Source organism: Ursus maritimus, unplaced genomic scaffold, assembly GCF_017311325.1.
Source record: "Ursus maritimus isolate PB19 unplaced genomic scaffold, ASM1731132v1 scaffold_20, whole genome shotgun sequence".
Lineage (NCBI taxonomy): Eukaryota > Metazoa > Chordata > Mammalia > Carnivora > Ursidae > Ursus > Ursus maritimus.
Window position 1 is genome coordinate 5,624,461 of NW_024424453.1, and position 22,121 is coordinate 5,646,581.

A 22,121-nucleotide genomic window follows, 5' to 3' on the forward strand; every position below is an offset into this window, starting at 1 on the left:
TGAAGAGGTTGGCCTGAGACAGAACGAAAGAGACAGAGATGGATACAGATGTAGGTTAGTTTGTGTGAAGAAGAAAATTAAGTGAATTCGTGTCTGATGGCTACTGTATTCTCTGTAAAGAGGAAGCTGATTTTCAGTCGAGAGTATGAGACTTAGAGGATGGAAGGCCATTGGGTATGGTTTTGGAATTACTTCTATGTGAGTGAGAGGAATTTACTGGGGACCAGAATAAGAAGTGCCAAATAGTACTGACATTCCCTCTAATAGGAAAAGATGTGTCTTTGTGTAGAAGTCAGTCACTTGGAAGCTGTCATGAGCACATCCTTATCTAAAACCCACTAGTAGAAATATTCTATTCTAAGAACTAAATTATCAGTAGAACACTATTCTAAAACTGGATTAATGCCAGAGTGAAAGTGAAACATTTATTTTCAATAGGATATCTATCAACTGACGCCCCCGTCTGTACTATAACAAGTGACTAATGTAGATGTCATCAATTTACTTGAGGGACTTCTGGTGCAACAGAGCAACAGTTGTGTAGTGTGCGGTCAATATATGGTTTTACTGCGGTGGATTTGAGAAACATATGTAAGTCAGCTTAAGGCTGGAAGAAGGCCAAGGCATTAATCAAGTTTTGTCTTTCTCTTTGCAAATGTTTTGTTAGACATAGAAACGAGTGTTTTGCCATTTGAAAATATCAAGTTCTGGCCTGACTGAAAAATGAGTCTTCCAAATAATCTAACATTTCAGTGAGCTGTCACTTGCATCTTACCACAGACATTCATCTTCTATGAGTAGGAGGGATTCTTTTAATTCATCTATTTTATATATTATAGACAAGCATATGAATTATCTTTTTAGAAAAGTGACCAAAATATCCACAAATTACTGTACAGAAATTTAGTTGACAGATATTGGAATAAAAAAGAACCACATGTTTAATTCCATCAACTTCCAGCACAAAATAAAAGAGGCATGGGGGCACCTGGGGTGTTCAGTTAAGCTCTGACTCTTGATTTTGGCTGAGGTCATGATCTGAACGTTGTTGGATTGGCCTACTTCTGGCTCCACGCTTAGTGGGGAGTCTGCTTGAGATTCTGTCTCTCCTTCTCCCTTTGCCCCTCCCCCCGCTCTCAAATAAATCTTTTTTTTTTTTTTTTTTTAAGAAGCATGAAGTCCTGATAAGGTTAAATTAATTTCCCAGTTACTTGAGAGAAATCTGCTCAGGCAGCATGTAATACCTCAGTCTGGTTTAATGCTACTTATTTCACTCAGCTCTCCTATATGGAAGGGGAAACCCATCCCTTTTGGCTCAGTCTCAGGAGTTGGGTTTATTTCATTGTAAATCAGAATTAGTTTAATCTAGGCCCCAATTTATATGTGTCTTTCCTGAGAGAACACACATTCCTAATGTAGTGATCTCCAAACTTTTATAAACAATAGAATGCTTTTTCCTAAAGAAATTTGTTCAGAGAACTCAGAACAGAGTCCATTGCTAACACCGAGTGTAATGAGCTTAGGGGAAAGGCAAGGCAGGGGGCACTGCATTATGGATCAAAGGGAAGGAACAGGGGTGCCTGGCTGACTCTTGATCTCCGGTTGTGAGTTTGAAAACTGCCCCATTTTGGGCAAAGAGATTTAAAAAAAAAAAAAAAAAGGAAAGGAAACAAGAATGGTACCACCTTTTATGATTATTTTTGTGTGTCCCCAGCCTTGTTACTCACTGCGCTTCCTTTAATATCTTTTTGTCATTGTCTAAACCATCACCATGTCTGTATTACTTTAAAAGTTGTTGCAAAGCAGCCACTTTTTCAGAATATGCTCAGGAGAAGCAAATGCTCCTCTCTCCTTATCATAGCTAGGCTTCTAATGGAAACCTCAGCATTAAGAGATGAAGTGCTAACCCGTTTGAAACATGGCCTCATGTCTAGGACCCTGTCCATTTTTCCCCTTGTTTCACCTTCTCCCCCCTGTCCCTGAGGCACCTGTGCAGAATCCTAAGACTCCGTGGGACTCTTTAGATGTACCTTTTGTAAATAGCTACAACTAGATTTTGGTCTTTTGAATCATAATGAGAGTCTTTGCTTTTTATTGCGGTAATTGTTTCGTTTGGTCTTATTCTTTAAGGCATGTTTTTTAGCATTATTTCATAACTTGTCTTTCATGCTCTCTTTTTCGCTAGTGATTTAGAAGACATCATTCTATTTTTCTTTGTTCTTGGTTACCTTGAATTAAGCAAAGATATTTTATAAAATATCAGTACATTTCTTCTTTTGCAGCTCCAAATAGATTGGGAGAAAATCCGAGCCAAAATTGAAATGGAAATTACTAAAGAACGAGAGCGATCATCAAGCAGCCAGTCCAGCAAGAATATAGGTCTGAGGCACTAAATTTCTTGCTTACCTCGAAGAAGTTTTACCTTTTGAAACTAATTCTGATTAATCAAGGATAATCATATTTTCAGTGCTAAAAAAAAAGGCAGAATCTTTAAGTACAAGCACTTGCTGTGTATTTAGTACTAAAAGTACATTCAGAAAGACTAATCACAAAATAATTGACATAATTTCATCTTTTATATATTTTAGTCCAATAATTAGCTAAATATTCCTGTATGTGTATGACACACTTATGTAGTGTTGCTTATGTTCCAGTTTTTGTCCATTATTTTATCCCTGAATCTTCAGCATGAACAAATATTAATTCTGATAATAAAACATTGGACTCTTAAAAATGTATGTTATCCTTAATTTTTATTTGACCTCTAAATTGTAAGATGTTCCAAAAGTTTATTTATACAAGAAAAATACATGAGGATGGATTTATGAAAATGTATATATATTTGAACATCAGGGTTCATAGCAGGATTATTCACAGTAGCAAAAACATGGACAAAAAAGATGTCCATCGGGGCGCCTGGGTGGCTCAGTCGTTAAGCGTCTGCCTTCGGCTCAGGGTGTGATCCCGGCATTCTGGGATCGAGCCCCACATCAGGCTCCTCCGCTAGGAGCCTGCTTCTTTCTCTCCCACTCCCCTGCTTGTGTTCCCTCTCTTGCTGGCTGTCTCTCTCTCTGTCAAATAAATAAATAAAATCTTAAAAAAAAAAAAGATGTCTATCAACAGATGAATAGATAAGCAAAATGTGGTATAGAGGTACAGTGGAATATTATTCAGCCTTTAAAAGGAAGGAAATTCTGACACATGCTACAACACGGATAAACCTTGAAAATATTGTGCTAAGTGAAATAAGCCAGACTATTGTATGACCCCACTTATATGAGGTGCCTATGATAGGGAAGTTCATTGAGACAGAAGAAATAGTGGTTGCCAGGCCCAGGGGGGAAGTGGAAATGGGGAGTTATTATTTAATGAGTACAGAATTCCTGTTTGGAATGAATGAGTTCTGGAAATGGACAGTGGTGATGGTTGCACAGCATTGTGAATATACTTAATGCTACTAAATCGTACACTTAAAAATGGTTAAAATGCTAAATTTTGTTATCCATCTATCTATCTTACCATTATTTTAGAAATATATCTAGAATGGGCAAGAAATATTTTCCTCATTTCTCTCCCGATTTGAGAATGTTCAGGTGCTAAGTCCTGGAGTCTGAATTTGAGAAACTCTTAAATAATAAACCTTTTTGATTACTTTAATTCAGTTTGTCCTAAAATTATTGCCACAAAAGCTTTTGAACATTAACACAAATATTCCTTAGAAAGTCCTCCATGAAGTAAATTTTGGAAAGGTAAATTATAAACTGGGTGTATGCATATGTATTGGAAAGTGATTACCTCTCTCACCCCCATTTTAATGAATATATCTAAATTTCTGTTATGAAAATGTTTCATCTTTTCAATGTATTTCTTTTCCTTTCTGGAATGTTGAAATGTTCTGTTCTTCATCCAGGTGCTGGGTGTAAGAGTGAGTTCAGTTTGTGAAATATGATTGAGCAGTTTACTTATAAGTTGTACTTATTTATATGTTTTATATTATATTTCAATAAAAAGTTTAAAAAGAAAAATGGTTAAAAGGGTAAGTTTTATATTTATTTTACTACAATTTAAAAAGTTAAAAAATATAATGAAATACGTCTGCATTCTAACAGTTCTGATACTAAGGTGTTCTAAGACCCAGTGTTAGTGTCAGGTCCCACAAACTAGAGCACAGGATCCCCAACTACACTGCTCTTATTTCAGTTGCCAGCCACATGTGGGGACCCCAGGATACCCACACTTCTGATTTGGCTGGAAATTTGGGGATTCCTACCATGGCCCCTTTAGGTTTGATAGTTCACTAGAATGACTCACTGAGCTCCCTGAAATGCTTTACTTTCAACTACAGTTGTATTATAAAAGATACAACTCAGGAGCAGCCAAGCAGAAGAGATGCATAGAGCAAAGTCCAGGAGAAAGGAGAGGTCTGGGGGGAAAGCAGGGCGGCATAGAGCTTCCATGCCCTCTCCCCATAGAATCCAGGACCGTCATCCTCCCCGCACCTTGATGTGCTCACCAACCAGGAAGCTCTCATAGGCCTTGCTGTTCTGAATTTTTTATCAGGGTTTTATTATAATTGATTAAATCTCTGGCCATGTGATTAAACTCTTCCTCTCCCTAGAGGTCAGGTGGCTGAAAGTTTTAGCCCTCCAAGCATGTGGTTTTTCTGCAGACCTGTTCTCATGCTGAAGCTATCTAGACCCCATCACTCACACACACACACACACACACACACACACACACACACACAGAGTCACCTCATTAGCATAACAAAGATACTTCTATCATTAAGGAAATTCAAAGAGTTTTGGAAGCTCTGTACCAGCCACCCCCCAACACCTCACCTCAGACCAGATATATTCTTTATTATGTCACAGGTCATCCCCTGGTCTTTGACCATGGGATCTTTTATACCTGAGTATAAAAGATACAGTAACATTTAGAAGAGTCAATGTGGGGTAAGGATAGGAATCTGTTAATCAATTTCCCAAAACATTTGATTATCAATATCAGTACTATCTTTTCAACAATGCCAGTGTGTAATAGCATATCACATATGATAGACATAACCTGAAAAATAAGAGTCAAAAGATTTTGGCACATTACTAGAGTCCCATCCAGTCTCTAATAATTAGTCCAATTGTCACCACATCCCAGGACCAGAATGTCTCTCAGAGTGAGGGCACTTAGGTTTGCAGGCTTCCTTCCATTTAATCTTGTCAAGTTCCAAAAACAGGAGTGGTCTCAGCTTCACACTTCCAGGCATCTGGTATAATTGAGCTAAAAGACAATCTCTTCTCTTGCTCCAAGCTTCCTTCCAAGCATTAATATTGGAATTTTCTCATTGCATAACATTTATTCATTCCTTTATTCTTAGCACTATTCCTCCTCTCCATTTTTATCCAAACCTCTTCACCTTTGGAAGGCACCTTAGTTTCAGCCGCTGTGCTGGTCTAGATTGCAAGCAACTACACAAGTCTAGCAAGTCTCTCCCTTAGTCTACTCGCATTCCTGTAGGGCAGGGTTATACAGGTACAGACTTAGTGGTCTATTTCTACCCATAGGCTATATAGTTTATTCATTTTTAGCCCCAATATTGTCAGATAGAGTGAAAGCACAGCCCACGCATCAGGCCCTTAGGAATCCTGGCAAATATTTTAAAGTGGTTTGTTGCTCAGGAATCATTCCTGCTTCTAGCATTGTAGTTGCAGCCTTGGCCCAGGGACCACGGCACCAGGTAGGAAAAAGAAAGTTAAGGTGATATGGGAAGGGGAAAAAAAAGTATGTGTCTACTTAGATATGTGCATGTAGAACTTTGACAAAAACTGAAAAGGACTCTTAGTGACTTAGTCACTTAGTACGCAAACCACATATCTGACAGAGGACTTGCATCAGAATATCTAAAGAACTATCATGTGAATGTAAAAAACAAACAATTCAATCAGAAAATGGGCAAAAGACACGAACAGGCATTCTACCGAAGAGGAATATACAGATGGCACATTATGCCCGTGAAAATGTGTTCAACGTCTTAGTCATTAGGGAAATGCAAACTGAAACTTCAACAATCAGAATGGCTGAAATAAAAACTGGTGACAACACCAAATGCTGGCAAGGATGCAAAGAAACTGGCTCACTCATATATTGCTGGTAGGAACATAAAGTGTTACAGCCACTAACAGAAGAAGTATGGCAGTTTCTTGCCTACTAAACATGCACAAACCTATACATAACCCAGGAATTACTGTCTTGGACATTTATCCCAGAGAAATGAAAACTTATGTTCATGCAAAAATACACAACTGTACACAAATGTTCATAGTAGCTCAATTCATAATAGATTTTCAATGGGTGGATGGTTTAACAAATTGTGGTACATCCATATCATGAAATGCTATTCAATAGTTAAAACTATTGCTACACACAACAGTCTGGGTAGATCTCTAGGGAATTATGCCGATCAATCTCAAAAGTTTATTCACTGTATGATGCCATTTATGTAATGTTCTTAAAATAACAAAATACAGCGATGGAAAACAGAGCAGTGGATGTCAGGAGTTAAGGATTAACTGGAGGGGGTGCGTGTGGCTATAGGGCTATCTTAAAGGGTGGCGTGAGGAGCTCTGTAAAAATGGAATGATTCTTCCTTTTGATTGGGGTGGTGGCTACCCAAAGCTACACATGTAATAAGATTGCACAGAAACAAAAACCTTCAGTGCAAAATAGTATTGTATGTATCTACTATGAATACATCTCCATGTAGTCAAAATATACAGATAATATTCTGGAAGGATACGCACCACACAGTGGTTTAATCTCAGGTTGAAGGAGTGGGCAGGGATTAGGGGTGGGTGTGTTAGGGGGGATTTTGTCGTAATGTTTTCTTTTTTATAGGAAGATGTATTTGTTATTACCTGAGTAGTTAAAAATTTAAACAGAAAAAGACTGGAAGATCTATACATTTGTTGGAATATCTCAGTGTAGTGACATAAAATATGGGTTTTAAAACATAATTTTCTTGGGGCGCCTGGGTGGCACAGCGGTTAAGCGCCTGCCTTCGGCTCAGGGCGTGATCCCGGCGTTATAGGATCGAGCCCCACATCAAGCTCCTCCGCTATGAGCTTGCTTCTTCCTCTCCCACTCCCCCTGCTTGTGTTCCCTCTCTCGCTGGCTGTCTCTATCTCTGTCAAATAAATAAATAAAATCTTAAAAAAAAACAACAAAACATAATTTTCTTGTATGCGTCTGTGTGCGTTTATTTGTAATATGATTTTATTACTGGTCCTTTTCATTTAATGACACTATACCATGGATGTTTTTCCATATTAATAGATGTCTTTAATCATTATCATTTTAAAAGCTGCAGAATGGGGGCACCTGGGTGGTGCAGTCAGTTAAGTGTGAGACTTTTGGTTTTAGCTCAGGTCTGATTCTCAGGGTCATGAGATGGAGTCCCGCAGTGGGCTCCATGCTCAGTGTGGTCTACTCGAGTTTCTCTCTCCCTCTTCCTCTGCCCCTCCCCCCAGGTGAGATCTCATTGTGGTCTTGATTTGCATTTCCTTGATGATCAGTGATCTTGAGCACCTTTTCATGTACCTGTTGGCTATTTGTAAGCCTTGGAAAAATGTCTATTCAGGTCCTCTGCCCATTCTTAAAATAGGATTTTTTTTTCCTATGGACTAATAGGAGTTCTTTTTGTTTTGGATATATTAACTCCTTAGCAGATATATGATTTGCCAATATTTTTTCCCATTCTGTAGGTCACCTTTTCATTTTGTTGATGATTTTCTTTGCTGTACAGAAAGAAGGTTTTTGGTTTGATGTGGTCCCACTTAGTGATTTTTGCTTTTGTTGACTTTGCTTTTGTTGTCAAATCCAAAAAAAATCATTGCCTAAGCCTATTAGGTGCTTAACCGCTATGCTTTCTTCCAAGAGTTTTATAGTTTCAGGTCTTATGTTCAAGTCTTTAATCCATTTGAGTTATATTTGTGTATGGTCTGAGATAGTGGTCCAGTTTCATTCTTTTGCATGTAGCATGTGTCCATTTTCCCTAACACCCTTTTCTGAAGAGACTGCCCTTTCTCCATTGCACATTTTTGGCTTCTTTGTCATAAGTTAATTGACCATATATATGTGGCTTTATTTCTGGGCTCTCTATTCTGTTGCATTGATCTATGTGTCTGTTTTTATGTCAATACCATGCTGTTTTGATTATTATAGCTTTATAGTATAGCTTGAAATCAGGAAGTGTGATACCTCCAGCTTTGTTGTTCTTTCTCAAGATTGCTTTTGCTATTTAGGTCTTTTGTGGTTCCATACAAATTTTAGGATTTTTTGTTCTATTATTGTGAAAAATGACATTGGAATTTTATAGGGACTGCTTTGAATCATTGTTTTGGATAAAATTAACATTTTAACAATTATCAGTTCTTCCAATCTATGAACACAGAATATTATTTCATTTGTGTCTTTTTCTATTTCTTTCATCAATGTCTTATAGTTTTCAGCGTACAGATCTTTCACTTCATTGGTTAAATTTATTCCTAGATATTTTATTCTTTTTTAATGCAATTATGAGATCATTTTCATAATTTCTCTTTCTGATAGTTCATTATTAGTATACATAATTTTTGTATATTGATTTTGTGTCCTGCAACTTTACTGTTTATTAGATCTAACAGTTTTTTTTATTATTATTATTTTGGTGGAGTCTTTAGGGGAGCTGTGTGTTTAAATATAATTTTTGTAATTTAAAAAAGCAACAAAATGGCTTTTAAAACACTTGAGGGAAATAACATTTATGGTGAAATATTTGAAGGTTATATAGTCATCCATTCCTCCAGAATATAACCTATTTTGGGATTGGACCAAAGCATTAGGAGTTGAGTTACTGTACTACATTATTTAGATTCCTTGAAAAATTATACTGAGCTGCAATATTACGCCTCTACTGAGGATCTAATGTTTATAAGCCCTATGGAATATATTTAATGTAAAAATGGTTGAATGTGTTTTTTTTTTTTTTGAATGTGTTATTCTTGACATTACAGAGTCCTTTTTTTTTTTTTTAGTAAGCTCTATGCACAATGTGAACTATCAACCCCTAAGATCAAGAGTCATGTGTTCTGACTGAGCAGCCAGGCGTCCCCTAGAGTGTCTTCTTTAGAAGCGTCCTCTGAGAACTCAGGAGAAACTTCTTCCAACTGTCAGTACCAGGAAGATCTGTGCTCTCAAGCACCTGATCTGGTTTTTACTTACAAACACTGAATCCCTTCATTGAACTTTTTCTCTGTATCTCCTGCTATAAAGCTCAGAACCAAGGCATGACCTTATTTCTGCAGCTTTGCCTTTCCCCTTCGCCTTGATTCCTTCCTTTACTTTCGGGGGATCTTGTTTTGTGTGTCCTTTTTGCAAACGACCTCAAATCAGTTTTTTGGTGGGTGGCTGAATGAATAGTGCATGGATGAGTGGATGGACAGGTGGAAAAATTCATGTATTTGTAGTTTGATTTTTTTTTTTTTTTTTACCTTTAAGTTCTACCTTCTGGAGCCCTGTTAAAAAAAAAATTATTCCATTTCTGTAAGTTTGCCTTTTAAATATTTCATGACAGTTATATTCCCTTGGCTTTCTTTCTTCAGGTTAAAAATTAGAAATGTCTATATAAACACTTTTCTACCAGACTCAGTTCTATCACACCTGAGGTGGGTTTCAATGTCCATTGGGCCATGCATTTGCTCTCAATGACTTGCTCTCCTCTACTTGTCCTTTTATCCCTCCAGCCCCCAAAACCTGTACCCTCCTCTACTCCTAAAGCCCTCATGTCCACTGTCCGGGACCCACTTCCAAGATCATGGTTTCCACTTTGTCCTCACCCAGAGCTTCTCTATAAGCGAAGTCTCAAGATCCTGTATCCCAATCTCCTACTGCACTGGCCTAGCTTTCTAACACCTTCCTACCTGTCTCCCACTCCACCTGCTCCTTGACATCAAGTTATCCACATTCTCAACCCTTCTCATTTGATTTAGTCTGCCACTCCTGGTCCTTCCTTGCCTGTCCAAACCGCATTTCTCTTTTCTTACCCTGACTTTCACCCACAGTGTATCACCTCAACCAAAACCAGCTGACAATTTTTTAAATAAAGTTAATTTTTGATTTTCATAAAAGTGTTTCTACTCTTAATTCAAGTCATTAATGCCCATGATTAACTGGAAAAGTTTTTGAATTTACACAAGTTTATCTGAATTTCCTACCAGGAGCCCAGTGTCAACCACTGTGTGTGCCGTGGCACTCGAAATACATTTTTATGTGCCAGGCACAGTGGTAAGTATTTCTTATACATAACTTAATATGACACCCAGCTGAGGTAGGTATTCTCCCCACTTTGCAGAAAAGAAAATAGCCTTAGAGAAGTTAAGCAACTTGTTTATGGTCACATAACTAGTAAACCTAGAATCTAGAGATTCACCTGGGCAGTCTAAATCATTACGTTATTCTATATAAAGTCTTAACAAACCCTCATATTCTACCACAAGAATATAAAGAGAATCTTAATTTAGGAAGCTATTTTGTTCTTGTTTCCATATTAGCTGGCATTGAGGATTTAGTGATAACTTTAGGCTCTATGGTTCTTGTTTTTTATGCTGAGCATACAAAAATCATTCTTTTTTTTTTTTTTAAGATATTGGACAAGAGCCCCGAATCTCCAAGGAACTGTTGAAAAGGAAAAACAAAGCTGGGGGCATCACAATGCCGGATTTCGAGCTGTACTACAAAGCTGTGATCACAAAGACAGCATGGTACTGGCACAAAAACAGACACATAGACCAATGGAACAGAATAGAGAGCCCAGAAATGGACCCTCGGCTCTTTGGGCAACTAATATTTGATAAAGCAGGAAAAAACATCCGGTGGGAAAAAGACAGTCTCTTCAATAAATGGTGCTGGGAAAATTGGACAGCTACATGCAAGAGAATGAAACTTGACCACTATCTCACACCATACACAAAAATAAACTCCAAATGGATGAAAGACCTCGATGTGAGACAGGAATCCATCAAAATTCTAGAGGAGAACATAGGCAACAACCTCTACGACATCGGCCAAAGCAACCTTTTTCATGACACATCCCCAAAGGCAAGAGAAACAAAAGATAAAATGAATTTATGGGACTTCATCAAGATTAAAAGTTTCTGCACAGCCAAGGAAACAGTCAGAAAAACTAAGAGGCAGCCCACGGAATGGGAGAATATATTTGCAAATGACACTACAGATAAAGGACTGGTATCCAAGATCTACAAAGAACTTCTCAAACTCAATACACGAGAAACAAATAAACAAATCAAAAAATGGGCAGAAGATATGAACAGACACTTTTCCAATGAAGACATACAAATGGCTAACAGACACATGAAAAAATGTTCAAAATCATTAGCCATCAAGGAAATTCAAATCAAAACCACACTGAGATACCACCTTACGCCAGTTAGAATGGCAAAAATAGACAAGGCAAGAAACAACAATTGTTGGAGAGGATGTGGAGAAAGGGGATCCCTCCTACATTGTTGGTGGGAATGCAAGTTGGTACAGCCACTCTGGAAAACAGTGTGGAGGTCCCTTAAAAAGTTAAAAATTGAGCTACCCTATGATCCAGCCATTGCACTACTGGGTATTTACCCCAAAGATACAGACGTAGTGAAGAGAAGGGCCATATGCGCCCCAATGTTCATAGCAGCAATGTCCACAATAGCTAAATCGTGGAAGGAGCCGAGATGCCCTTCAACAGATGACTGGATTAAGAAGTTGTGGTCCATATATACGATGGAATATTACTCAGCTATCAGAAAGAACGAGTTCTCAACATTTGCTACAACATGGACAGCACTGGAGGAGATAATGCTAAGTGAAATAAGTCAAGCAGAGAAAGACAACTATCATATGATTTCTCTCATCTATGGAACATAAGAACTAGGATGATCAGTAGGGGAAGAAAGGGATAAAGAAAGGGGGGGTAATCAGAAGGGGGAATGAAACATGAGAGACTATGGACTATGAGAAACAAACTGAGGGCCTCAGAGGGGAGGGGGGCGGGGGAATGGGATAGACCGGTGATGGGTAGTAAAGAGGGCACGTATTGCATGGTGCACTGGGTGTTATACAGAACTAATGAATCATTGAGCCTTACATCGGAAACCGGGGATGTACTGTACTGTGACTAACATAATATAATAAAAAATCATTAAAAAAAAAAAATTAAGAGATATCCTAAAGCCCACACAAAGCAAAATAAAAAGAAGACATGTTAAAAAAAAAAAAAAGATATTGGACAAGATTTACCAGCCATTTTAAAGAAATGTTTTTCAATTTTTAAAGTTAAAGACGTCAGACCAGGAAGAAGGCACACTTGGTGCTGAAGGAATTGGCTGAATGAAATGCAAAAAACAATTATCTGCCTTGTTTTTGTTGACCATTTCAGGTTTTATCCATAAAACATTCCTGCATTTCCACAAATAGTTTTTGAGTCATTAAAGATTTCTGGCCTAGATTCTATATTTTTAATAACAGTTTCTTTAAACAGCAATTACAAGTAATAGCTACCTCATTTTGCTTGTGAAAAAAACAAGAAGTGATTCTGCCATGACGCTGTGCAGCCACAGCTAGTTCCAACGGTAAGCTATTGTGCGAGGTTAAATTAACTGCATGGGGAAACGTCAGTGGTTCAGAGTACCAGCTCTGGAGTCAAACAGGCTGGGTCTGCTTCCGGGATCTTCTACTTATCACCGTGTGACTTGGGCACGCTACTCTGCCTCTCCGTCTGCACCTTTCTCATCTGTCAAATGGGGTTAATAATCCTTAGTGCCTTTGGGGGCACTTGGGTGGCTCAGTCAGTTGAGCATCTGAATCTTGATTTGGGCTCAGGTCATGGTCTCAGGGTCATGACATCGAGCTCCAGGTCAGGCTCTGCACTGAGCGGAACCGGCTTAGGATTCTCGCTTCCTCTCCCTCTTCCTCTGCCCCTCCCCCCAACTTGCGCTCACCTCTCTCAAATAAAATCTTAAAAAAAAAAAAAATCTTTAGCTCCTCCTGTTATGAATTTTAAATGAGATAATATATGTAAGATGCCTCGCCCAGTGCCTGGCATACATAAGCATTCAACGAATTATCATTACCATTGTTATAATTATCATGGTAGCAAGTGAAGAGTGCCACCCCCTACAGCAGCGGCCAAGCTTATGTCTAAAAATGTGCACATTTACATTTTACTCTTTAGAAAAACAGCCACAATGTCAGTTGCTACCAAATTTTAAATCAGAGCTAGAAATGTTAGAAATGCTATTGAAGTTATCAAAATGAATTGCCCGAACTCACACACAGGACTATATATTTCAGGAATTAACTTATGAAATTATTAATTTTAAACAGATTAAAATGAAATTAGGTGTCCACAAAAGGCTTCGGAGCACCCCAAAACAGAATCCGGGCCTGTAGAAACTCTCAGACTCAAGAGACTGCTAAAAACACCTGAGGAAAAGGCAGAACCTGTGGAAGACTTGGCGGGTATCAGAAAGCTCCAGCAAACACCAAAAGAAACAGGAACAAATAAATGGCAATTAGTTTCGCAGAAAGCTTAGGAGCGTGCAGACTCCGTAAAAACTAAGAATTCTCACAGGAATGCTGAGAGCACCTAAAATAAAACCAGAACCCATGCAAGACCTGGCAGCCATCAGAGAGCTCCTACAAACCCAGAGGAACAAACAAATGATGATAACATTCACAGAACGCTTAGGAACAGAATCCAGAACCAGTAGAAATTCTAACAGGCATCATCAGGAGGCTGCTGAAAACACCTAAGGTAAAACCAGAGCCCTCGGAAGACCTGACAGGTATCAAAGAATTCCTGCAAACACCAACAGAACCAGAGAAATAAATAAATGGTTGTGATGTACACAAAAAGCTGAGAACAGTCCAAAGCACAAACCAGAATGATGAGAAAATCTAAGAATACTCAGGAGACGCTGGGGACAAATGAGGAAAATGCAGACTTTGTGGAAGATCTGAAGGCATCAAAGAGCTTATAAAAACCTCAAAGCAAGTAATACAACCAGAGAGCGAAAGCAACAAGAACTCCTCATCACCCAGTGGAAATGTGGAAAAGGTAAAAACCTCACTCACAGGTGTCAAGAGGCCCAGTAGAAGACTCAACAGGAGCCAAGCATCAAACACGACACAGCAATCGGTGGACCCCAGAATATAAGACAATCAAGAAGCTCGGGACAGCTCCCAGAGAGAAATGTGAATCCACGGAACTGACAACAATCAGGAAACTTCTGAAAACTTCCGTGGGAAAGACTAAACCCAGAGAAGACCCAACAGGCACCAACAGACAAAATTCGTAAAGAAAAGAACCGAGTAGAAGACTTGACAGGTGTCAAGAACCTCAGAACAGCTCCAAAACAGAGATGGGAATTGAAAGAAAATCCTACAGGCATGAAAAAAACTTAGGAAAACTGCTAAGGTGCATTCAGTAGAAAATCTGGCAGACATTACAATATGTACAGCAATTCCAAATTTTAAAAGCTTACTCACATCCTTCCTTAGGAAGGGTTCAGATACATGGGGGAAGTGACAAGAAAAACCTACAACATCTATAGTAAAAGATGTGAAAAAAAACTACTCAAGAAAAGCGAGTAGTAGAAAAAAAATATCAGAACATACACAGAGTGTGCATATTTTTCAGTGAAAAGAAAATGTAGAAGACCATACAAAAAAATTTTTTGAAACACCCAAAGAAAACCTGGAGTCAATAGTTATTAGCACTTTACTGAAACCATGGAGGGGGGGAAGGAAAGTGAATTTGAAGACGCCAAACAAAAGACATGATGTTTGGAAGTCGACTATAGTGGATTTGAAGAAGTGTTTGATTTAGTGAACCAAAATAAAGATAGACTGGGAGATCTCACTCAAGGTCACTCTTGTAGCCCTTGTGCATATGAATCCCAAACTCATGCCTCCGAACAGAGGAGGCGTGGCCTAAGAACATGCAAAACAGAGTTAGTCAAAGAGCAAGATCTACCCTAAAAAAACAAAACCAAAAAAAGAGTTTCAAGAATCTAAACATTTGTTTAGATCTAGTCCAACAGATAATGGGCAGAGATGAATGGAAGAAATAGGAACTTAATGTTCAAGCAGAGCTGAGTCAGCATTGTCCCTCTATCACAGACACAGATATGGAACCAATATAGAACTCAGGGGTCTCATTGCTGCTAGCAACAGAAAAATTTCAAATAAAGAAAAATGAAAGAATACTGTGAAGAGCTTCCAAGAGAAAAACTCAGAAGATGGAGCTCTGGAAAAAAGAGACTGTAACATAAGAGGAAGAAGTAAACTGGTATAAATCTATAGGAATCTCAGCACTTGGCTACTTCAACAGGGAGTATGCACATGGGGAAATGCGACAAACCAGTGAACAGCTTGCAAGAAAAAAGTTAAACCTACACACAAAGAGAGGATACTTTTAAGACCCAGGAAAATAATAAAAATTAATTTTGATCTGGTAAAATCTTTGGTCAATACATCAGAGAACATACATAAGAGAAAATTCCCACAAACTGAAATAAAACAGATGTAAATCTGGAGAATTCTGATCCTTCTTATGAAGAAACAAATGTAGCCAATGAGAGTCAGAGATAAAACTATTGACAGTTCCTCGGATAAAATCTTAAACAATACACTAGATTCTTCAAGATCATCTAGAAGCAGGGATAAAAGAAATATAAAGTTAGAGGTACCGTCTAGTCGACCCAGTGAACAGTGGTACCATACACCGAAGTTGAAGAGGAGCCTATGCAGAAGTCCATAAGAATGTCAAAGGTATAGCAATCAATACAAAATCAAGCTTATTTCAGGTCTAGAGGCTCAAATAAAATCTTCCCTATAAAAATAGAATATGATCATTTATCTGGTATAAAAAATAGAATGTCTGTGAGCAAGAATAAGAAGAAAATAGTTAACCATTCCTCAGATAAAATGACACAGAGGAAACCACAAAGATGTCTGTGAGAAAAATACAGAAGCATAAAGATATAGCAGTCAAGGGACATATAACATACTCGAGGTCTGGAAGCCAGAATAAGGTCCCTGTCACTACTAAGATGCAAGGGTCTAATTCTTTGTCCTTATAAATATATCAGAGTACATTTTTAGGGAAAGGTAGGGAGAAAAGTGCTGACAATCCCTCCAGAAAATGTCAGGTGAGGAAGCAAAAAGATAAAAAGGCAAATCAAGAATTATTGTTTGAGGGGCGCCTGGGTGGCTGAGTCGTTAAGTGTCTGCCTTCTGCTCAGGGTGTGATCCTGGCGTTCTGGGATCGAGCCCCACATCACGCTCCTCCGCTGGGAGCCTGTTTCTTCCTCTCCCACTCCCCCTGCTTGTGTTCCCTCTCTTGCTGGCTATCTCTCTCTCTGTCAAATAAATAAATAAATAAATAAATAAATAAATAAATAAAATCTTAAAAAAAAAGAATTATTGTTTGAGATCTAGAAAAATGAAAATTCTTTCTAGAGAGCTGCAAAGATACAATCATTTGCTCAGTGAGAGAGAAAATCTCTATTGATAAGAATAATGAGAAATATGTTTACAGTCCATTAGTGGATAAAAAGGAAAAACCACCTGGCTCAAAACTGGAAACCAACAGAAGCAGATGCAAATAGAAAACAAATAACACTTTGGGGAACACCTGGGTGGCTCAGTTGGTTAAGCATCTGCCTTTGGTTCAGGTCATGATCCCAGGGTCCTGGGATTGAACTCTGCATCCCGCTCCTTGCTCAGAGGAGAGCCTGCTTCTCTCTCTGCCTGCTGCTCCCCCCGCTTGTGCTCTCTTTCTCTCTCTGAAAAATAAATAAATAAAATCTTTAAAAAAAAAAAAAGAACACTTTGGAAAATAATGTTTATGAAAAGAAGAAACTTTGTGCAAAAGACCAAGCCATAGCCAGAGTAATATTAAATCACAGAAAAGAGCAACTTGGAGTCCTGTGAGATGTGTTTTAGTGAAAACAAATACTGAAAATGCAAAGCAAGATAACAACATATGAAGAAAGAAAATAAGAACCAAGAGAGAGCAAGACAATGGAGGTGCTTAGCTAAGAAGTTGAAGAGAAAAAAAAGTGATAATGTTTAGTTGGATGGCAAGTATAAATGTAAAATTTTTGCTGTAAAATTAAAAGTGAATTCTGTTAAATAAAACTTGGTTCTGTATGTATTTAAATATAATTAAAGTATTGGTTTTATTTGACATTTGAGTATTTTATAGGCAAAATTAAAAAAAAACAAGACATCCTTTCCATCTCTATGTAAGAAACGATGTCTTAATTCCTTATAATTAACTGGTTGCTGATTCATTCTTTGCTGATAAAATACCTTCCCTTAGCCTACTATCTTTTCCCAGTGGATGAAAGGTGAATGGGAAAGTAAATTGTAAACTAGTGAGGTCAGATACAAACTTGCCAAATATTCTATTACTGATCGGTTGTCTGCAATGTACAGTTTTGGAGAGATGGTCAATGCTGGCCTGCTCAAGATAAAACTGCTCGTCATTGTTTCTTTCAATCAGGAAATCCAAATTAATTATGTTCATGAAATTTTTACAGAAGTCAATGCAGAACATAAATCTGAACACCATACTTGTGTTTATAACATAGTAAGTTCCAGCTGTGAACTGTTTCCTTTATTCCACTTGAGAGAAACTGTATACATAAAGTACAACATTGAGGTACTCAGCATATTGTCTTTTAAACTGTTGAGGCCATTTCCTTAATATTCCCTTCATCCTTTACAACTGAATCTTGTTTTCCTTCTATAGTAAACCTCATGCCCTTTGGCATAATTGCCAAAGCCATTTTCCATGGTTGAATTAGTGGCCTCTTGAAACTGTCATTCTATCTCAAGAAGACATTTCCCCCTTGTTTATGATACTGAACACCAACAAATTGCTTTTAAGCAACAGATTTCATATATGTGTGCATACATATATATAATTATATAATACACATAATTGAAAAATATGAAAAGTCATGCTTTTAAGCAACTGATGATTTTATATATACATAAATATGTGCATATATATATATGTGTGTTTGTGTGCCCTCACCTATATAAAAAGATATTGCAAATAAGTAAAATCAGCATCTCATCACTAATTATTTTCAGGTGAGAGAATAATTTTTCTACATTAATGTTTTCTACATTTCTATTTTCTACCAGTTCTATGTAATAAATAACTTCCAGGTGAAATCTATAAAACTGATACACCTAGATACCACCCTTAGTGCTTTAAAAATGTTTCTATCCAGGCATTCTAGCGTTGTGAACACATAGGTTCTAGGTGTATTAACAGGGTATGTTATATGTGTGTGTGTGTGTGTATGTTACCATGAAACATGTTCATTTATCACTAATAAAAGTAGTTTTTAAGAATTTTTCCCCCCACAAAATTGTGCTTGGTAAGTCAATGAAGTGCAAGAAAAAAACCAGAGTCAAACTCGTTTTTATTAACTGAGAGGTGTGCATAAAAGCTTGTGAGATGTGTAGGAAAAAAAAAAAGTGTAAAATCTGTTGTAACCTTAAAATTCAACGGAACCTCACTGCATGACTAGTATTACATTATAGACATTCTGAATTCTAGGGAGAGAAATGTTCCGTAGTTGATACAAGGGAAATACACTTGATTCGTATTATAAGTGTATTTTTACAAGATTTTGTTGCAAAGCTCAAGATGCTAGTAATAGCAACATATAAGATATACTTCACATACTGGTACTTGGATAGTCATGTTGATGTTTTGGATATGGGTGAATTTTAAGATGTGTCTAAAACAGAATACCCTCAAAGGATAAATAATTTAAAAGATTATGGTGACTTTCCTGTTTGTTTGAATGGTGGGTGGTATTGATAGCGACATGTAACTGAAATTTATAGTGTCTGAATAACATTAATATATGCAATTATTCAATACGATGTGATTTCATTAAATCTTGTACCATTCTCAATTTCAAATAGTCTCAACTCCTTATTGTTTTGCCAATCACAGCTTAAAATTGCGTTTAAAGAACAAAGACACATTTCATAATTTAATACATTGCCATATAGTCACACATCTGATACAATTTGCACAGAGAAAGATTTTAATGTTTTTCTGTGTTTTCATTAACACTTTTAATGACAGGGTCATTAGCTTTTAGCAGTTTGGAGTAGACCATTCTCTTCTATTACAATTCAGACTTAGAACTGTCAGACTTTTTCTATTAGCTTTTAAAAGTGTACGTCATTTTCTCAAATTAATTTCACAATTAAATCACTTCTCAAATTAGTCAAATCGGTTTCTTCTAATACAATCTCAGGACTGTCAAACTTTTTCAATCATAAGAACAATGTTTCTAGATATATATGTGAGGCTCACATGTAAAATCTTTCTTAATGTAACATTCATCCTTTCCCAAGCAGAAAAACCTTTTGTTTTCCTTCTTTTCCTTTCGTGGCAGTCATAAACTGTAGTCACTCTATGGTATACAATTGTATATTGTACACAGACTATGCGCATATGTACATTATACATAATGCATTTTAATATATTATTTTATATTACCATTTGCTTAAAGGACATTTCATAGAATGGTAGAACTGAAACAATGACATTGATTTTTTCTTAGGACATGTTGACTAAATCCTTCTGTAGTACAACACTGGCACATTATGGCTTTGAAAAGTCACAAGTTCTTACGTTTTGTGTCATGGTGTGGAATGTATTTTAAGATAAAGGGAAAAGCGCATGACATCGTGCTTCCTGGTATGGAGTATATGTATCAATCATTTCTACATATAACTATGTGGTGAATGATACAATTAAGACCTAGACTACACAATCTACAGTCATTACAAAAAGTTGCATATTATGCCACAGTACTAAAAATAAAATATATTCTTCTCAAATAGTGAAAATAAGATATCCTTCACGTGTTTTACGTCACATGTTTTCTCGTTTGACCATGCCTCCTTTTCTTCCCATTGTAAATGAAATCATGTCCAATATTTTATTAAACAATAATGAGACAATTCCCAGGCCATGAAGGCCTAAAAAAGAGGAAAAGGCGATTATCTTGTCATTAATTGCACAAATACAATTCTGATACGTTCAAAACATGGTAAAAATATAAAAATAAAAGATAAATAAATAGGAATATCTTCTCAGTTACTGAGAAGTTAGAAGTCCAACTGTACCTTATTAAGAGCACGGACTTCGGAAATACCTCATGGCTGCCTCTTCAATCGCTCCAGCACCTAACTGGATATCACGGGTATCCCTCCCGGTATGGGGAGCCATCAGCTGTGACTCTGCTTGGCCAGGAAGATACCAAGGGGTTTTTTGGGGGTTCTCCGCAAGGGAGGGAGGGGCTCCATCAGACCCAGGTGCTGCTCTCCCCGAGCGCGCGCAGCAGGCTCCAGCCGCCGCGCGCCCCTACGCTCCTCGCCCTCCGCCCATCTTGGGAGACCGTGACCTGTCCAGGCGAGAGGCAGAGGTATGGAACCGCGTCCCTTTCCCTCATCCCTAAAGGTGACTGCCTTTCTCCCGACGCACTAAAGGTCTCACGTGTTCTCTTTGATTCGGAAAGCAGGCACTTACGAGTGAACACAGGTCTGAGGAGAGGCTGAGGGCGGGCACGTCCTTCGAAGTTGCGCTCCAGCCTCGTCCGCTGCTGTCGCCCCCGCCGCGCGCGCCTAACGTTTCCTTGAACCGAATGAAACATAGGGCAACTTAAGATCCCGAGGGAAAGCGGGAGTGGGGGTGACTCCAACCCAGGCGCCAGGCGATTCGCCCCGGGTGCCAGGCGGGGTCTGAGGCAGTCGGCGGTGGCAGCGGCCACCTCGGTCGTTGCGTCCCACCCGCAGCCCCCTAGCCCCGCTCGGTCCGCGCGGTCCTCGAGCGGTCCCGGACGCTCAGATGAGCGGGAAGCGGCCCTCGCCGCCGTCGGACTCCCCGGCGCCGCCGCCTCGCGGGCGGCCGAGCACCGACACGGGCAGCACGACCTCCCCGGGGCTGAGCTGCTGCAGCCGCATGGACTCCTCGTAGGTGGGTAGGTACTTGACCTCCTCGTAGCTGGGCAGCTGCAGGAAGACCGGCGAGACTACGCGAAGCTCGTGCTCCGAGGCGCAGGAGGGGGCCGAGCGCCCGCCGCCTCCCCGGCCTCGGCCCCCGCCGCCACTGTCCAGCAGCGAGTCCTGAGAGCCGGCGGCCGCCTCGTCGCGCATTAGCGCGGGCGAGTCGTCCTCGTCGTCGTCGGGCGGCCCCGCGGCCCCCGGCGGCCCTGCGCCCCCCGGCGGCCCGGGCCGTGGCTGCCCGGGCCGCGCCTGACCGCGCGGGTACCTGCGTGGGCTGGGGCAGATGATGCGCTGCAGGAAGTAGCCGATGGCGAAGAGCACTAAAAGGATAAGCAGCCCGGAGAGCTTGCGGACGAACCAGCCCACGTTGTCGAGGAAGGCGTGCAGCGGCAGCTTGCAGCAGCGCACCGCTGTGGCGTTGGCCGCGTCGCAGCAGCGCTCCCGCTCGCCACACGCCAGCTCCGCGCAGCCCCCGCCGCCCCGCGAGGGCGCCACCAGCGCCAGCGCCAGCAGTAGCAGCAGCGGCAGCAGCGGCGGCGGTGCCGGCGCCACCGACAGGCCCTCCGCTGTGACCCCGGGTGCGCACATGGCCGGCGCGGACCGTCGCAAATGTCCGGGGAGGGGGTTGGGGGATCCGTCTGTCCGCGAGTCCGTCGGCCCCTCCCCGGGCGCTCCGCTGGGTCCCGCGCGCCGCCTCCCGCGCCTCCGCTACCTGCGGCCGGAGCAGTCCTCACTTGGCCACGCTTGGGCGGAAGGAGGAGCCCAAGGCGCGCCGAGGCTGCGGGAGGCGGCCGCTCCTCGCAGCCGGAGCGGCTTCCTGAGCTTCTGACCTTAACCCCGCGCGCCCGGCCTCCCGGGCCGGGCTCAGGGCGTTCGGAGCCGCCCAAGATGGCAGAGGCAGCCTGTGCGTGGCTGCCGTGGGCATTTTCGCCCCGCGGGCCGCGCTCTCCCAAGGTCCCCTTGTCACCTTCCGGGGC

General features: G+C 40.0%; 2 protein-coding genes across 5 annotated transcripts in view; one reads left to right on the plus strand and one right to left on the minus strand.

Annotated features, from left to right (window-relative positions):
• Nucleotides 1-2,978, plus strand: part of IFT80 (intraflagellar transport 80) — a 116,589-nt gene extending 113,611 nt beyond the window's left edge. For both annotated transcript variants that reach the window (XM_008706621.2, XM_040636626.1), the window contains exon 20: nucleotides 2,283-2,978. In XM_008706621.2, the coding sequence (XP_008704843.1) occupies nucleotides 2,283-2,393 (111 nt within the window). In that variant the 3' untranslated portion in view covers nucleotides 2,394-2,978. The remainder of the gene's footprint in view (nucleotides 1-2,282) is intronic.
• Nucleotides 1-21,849, minus strand: part of CUNH3orf80 (chromosome unknown C3orf80 homolog) — a 44,964-nt gene extending 23,115 nt beyond the window's left edge. Inside the window, exons 1-2 of one of the 3 annotated variants that reach the window (XR_005836525.1) lie at nucleotides 21,410-21,547; nucleotides 20,669-20,773 (exon numbers count right to left, since the gene is read on the minus strand). Coding sequence is in view for 1 of the 3 variants with exons in the window: in XM_040636627.1 (XP_040492561.1) it covers nucleotides 20,983-21,732 (750 nt within the window). In the remaining 2 variants the exon portion in view is untranslated. Of the gene's footprint in view, nucleotides 1-18,519 lie in introns of those variants that run through there. The other 2 variants (XR_572374.2, XM_040636627.1) reach the window with 2 other exon arrangements.
• Nucleotides 21,850-22,121: the final 272 nt, after the last annotated feature.